Here is a 1,757-nt window from a genome sequence, read left to right as displayed (position 1 = left end):
TCACACCACAAGCATTTGTAGTCTGTCCACTATCCCTGCAGTGGTGGGATTACTGGTATATCAGAGGTGAGACTCCCTGCAGCCCTCACACCACATGCATTTGTAGTCTGTCCACTATCCCTGCAGTGGTGGGATTACTGGTATATCAGAGGTGACACTCCCTGCAGCCCTCACACCACATGCATTTGTAGGCTGTCCACTATCCCTGCCTCTAGCCTTCCTCTTCCTTATCTACTTGAACCGTTTGCCTCTTTCTTTCCAATCCCCTAAATCTAGACTCTCAGTATGCAGCTATTATGCCTTTTATCTGAATTGGAAACTCGTTCAGTAGGATTCTGCATTCCTTAGGACACAGCTAGAGACCTTGGCAATGATGATGGTTTCTTCCCTTAGGTATATCTCTGCTGTGAACAGGGCTGGCCAGCCAAGCTGGCACACATTGCTGTGGGGACCTTCTGTTTGGGAGTGACTCTCAGAGTGGCATTCTTCACAGAGTCCAAGCTGATCCACTTTCTTAGGACTCAGTTTAGTGTCTCCAGACCCTCCAACAAAACGACATGATCTTGAGGGTATACTAATGCTGTGGTGCCTGGACCAGCTGTGCGACAGTGTTGTGAGCAAAAGCTTCTTCACAGAAGAGCCCTGCTGAAGGGTCTGCAGTGGAGGAAGACATCAGAAGAATCACTGACTGAACCTGCCTGACCTTATGAAGTCTTAAATTTGAATGAGGACACTTATTTTTAAATTAAGGATGAAATACCCTCTTTAAAGAGATGTGGGGTTTTGTTTTGTTTTTATTATCCTTTTGGGTGGGGGGGGTGTCAACATTTTTATTAATGAATCAATTCCTCTTGGATGGGATTAACCTTTGGCACTATCTGCTCTAAGACTGTCTTGAATGTTAGTATTTCACCATCATCTGGCCATTTTGCTCTTTTAGAATACTGAATCTTCCTTGAAAGAAGAAAGGCAGCCTGATGCTCATCACAGAACAAGAACAAAGAGTGACTTGAAGATGTGGGCTTCCCCACGACTTTTGGACTTTTGGAGAATGAAAAATGTTAGTGAGAAATCCAAGAAATGAAAACATGAAGTTTTTCAGATCACAGTTTCCAGCTCAGGAGAAACACACCTGTCATGTTCACTGCTGTGTTCCCAGACCAGCATAGGGCCATTTCTAGAGGAGCCTCAGCATTTATTTATTGAAGAGGGAGTGGAAGCTGACTGATAAATCTCTGATCCCCAAAGAGGGGAGTTTGAAGGATATTGTAATCCAGTCTGAGCTACTGTGTCCCCTGAACGGAATGCTTCTTTGCAGCAGACTGTACCTCCTTATATGGAAATTGCACAGGCAAATTGTTATAGATGAAATTCTATCTCCCCTAGAGATGAGTATGTCAACGTGAGCAGGTCATGATTCTCAGTGATATGTTGTCGTTCTCCATTTTGTGATCAGTTGCCATTATCCTGTGTGATGTGATCCTGACCTCTATGATATTGATGAGGCAGGACGGTTGTTGTTGTTGTTAAGTGCCATCGAGTCGGTTCCAACTCCTAGTAGCCCTGTATAGGGTTTCACCAGAGTCACTGGTGGGTTGAACCACCAACCTTGTGGTTCACAGTCCAGCACTGATGCACAGAGCGACCCCAGGAGCCTGAGGTAGGGTGGCTGTTGTGTTGTGCTGTTAGGTGCCATCGAATTGGTACCGACTCATAGTGACCTTATGCACAGCAGAATGAAACACTGCCTGATCCTG

At 45.3% G+C, this 1,757-nt stretch overlaps 1 protein-coding gene across 1 annotated transcript in view; it reads left to right on the top strand.

Annotated features, from left to right (window-relative positions):
* RFT1 (RFT1 homolog (S. cerevisiae)) overlaps nucleotides 1-561 on the top strand; it is a 78,660-nt gene extending 78,099 nt beyond the window's left edge. The window contains exon 12 of the mRNA XM_006876059.1: nucleotides 394-561. Within this exon, the coding sequence (XP_006876121.1) occupies nucleotides 394-561 (168 nt within the window). The remainder of the gene's footprint in view (nucleotides 1-393) is intronic.
* The last annotated feature ends 1,196 nt before the right edge of the window (nucleotides 562-1,757 follow it).

Source organism: Chrysochloris asiatica, unplaced genomic scaffold (assembly GCF_000296735.1).
Source record: "Chrysochloris asiatica unplaced genomic scaffold, ChrAsi1.0 scaffold00350, whole genome shotgun sequence".
Lineage (NCBI taxonomy): Eukaryota > Metazoa > Chordata > Mammalia > Afrosoricida > Chrysochloridae > Chrysochloris > Chrysochloris asiatica.
The sequence above is the reverse complement of the archived record's forward strand: the minus strand, read 5'-3'. Positions and strand labels throughout refer to the sequence as shown.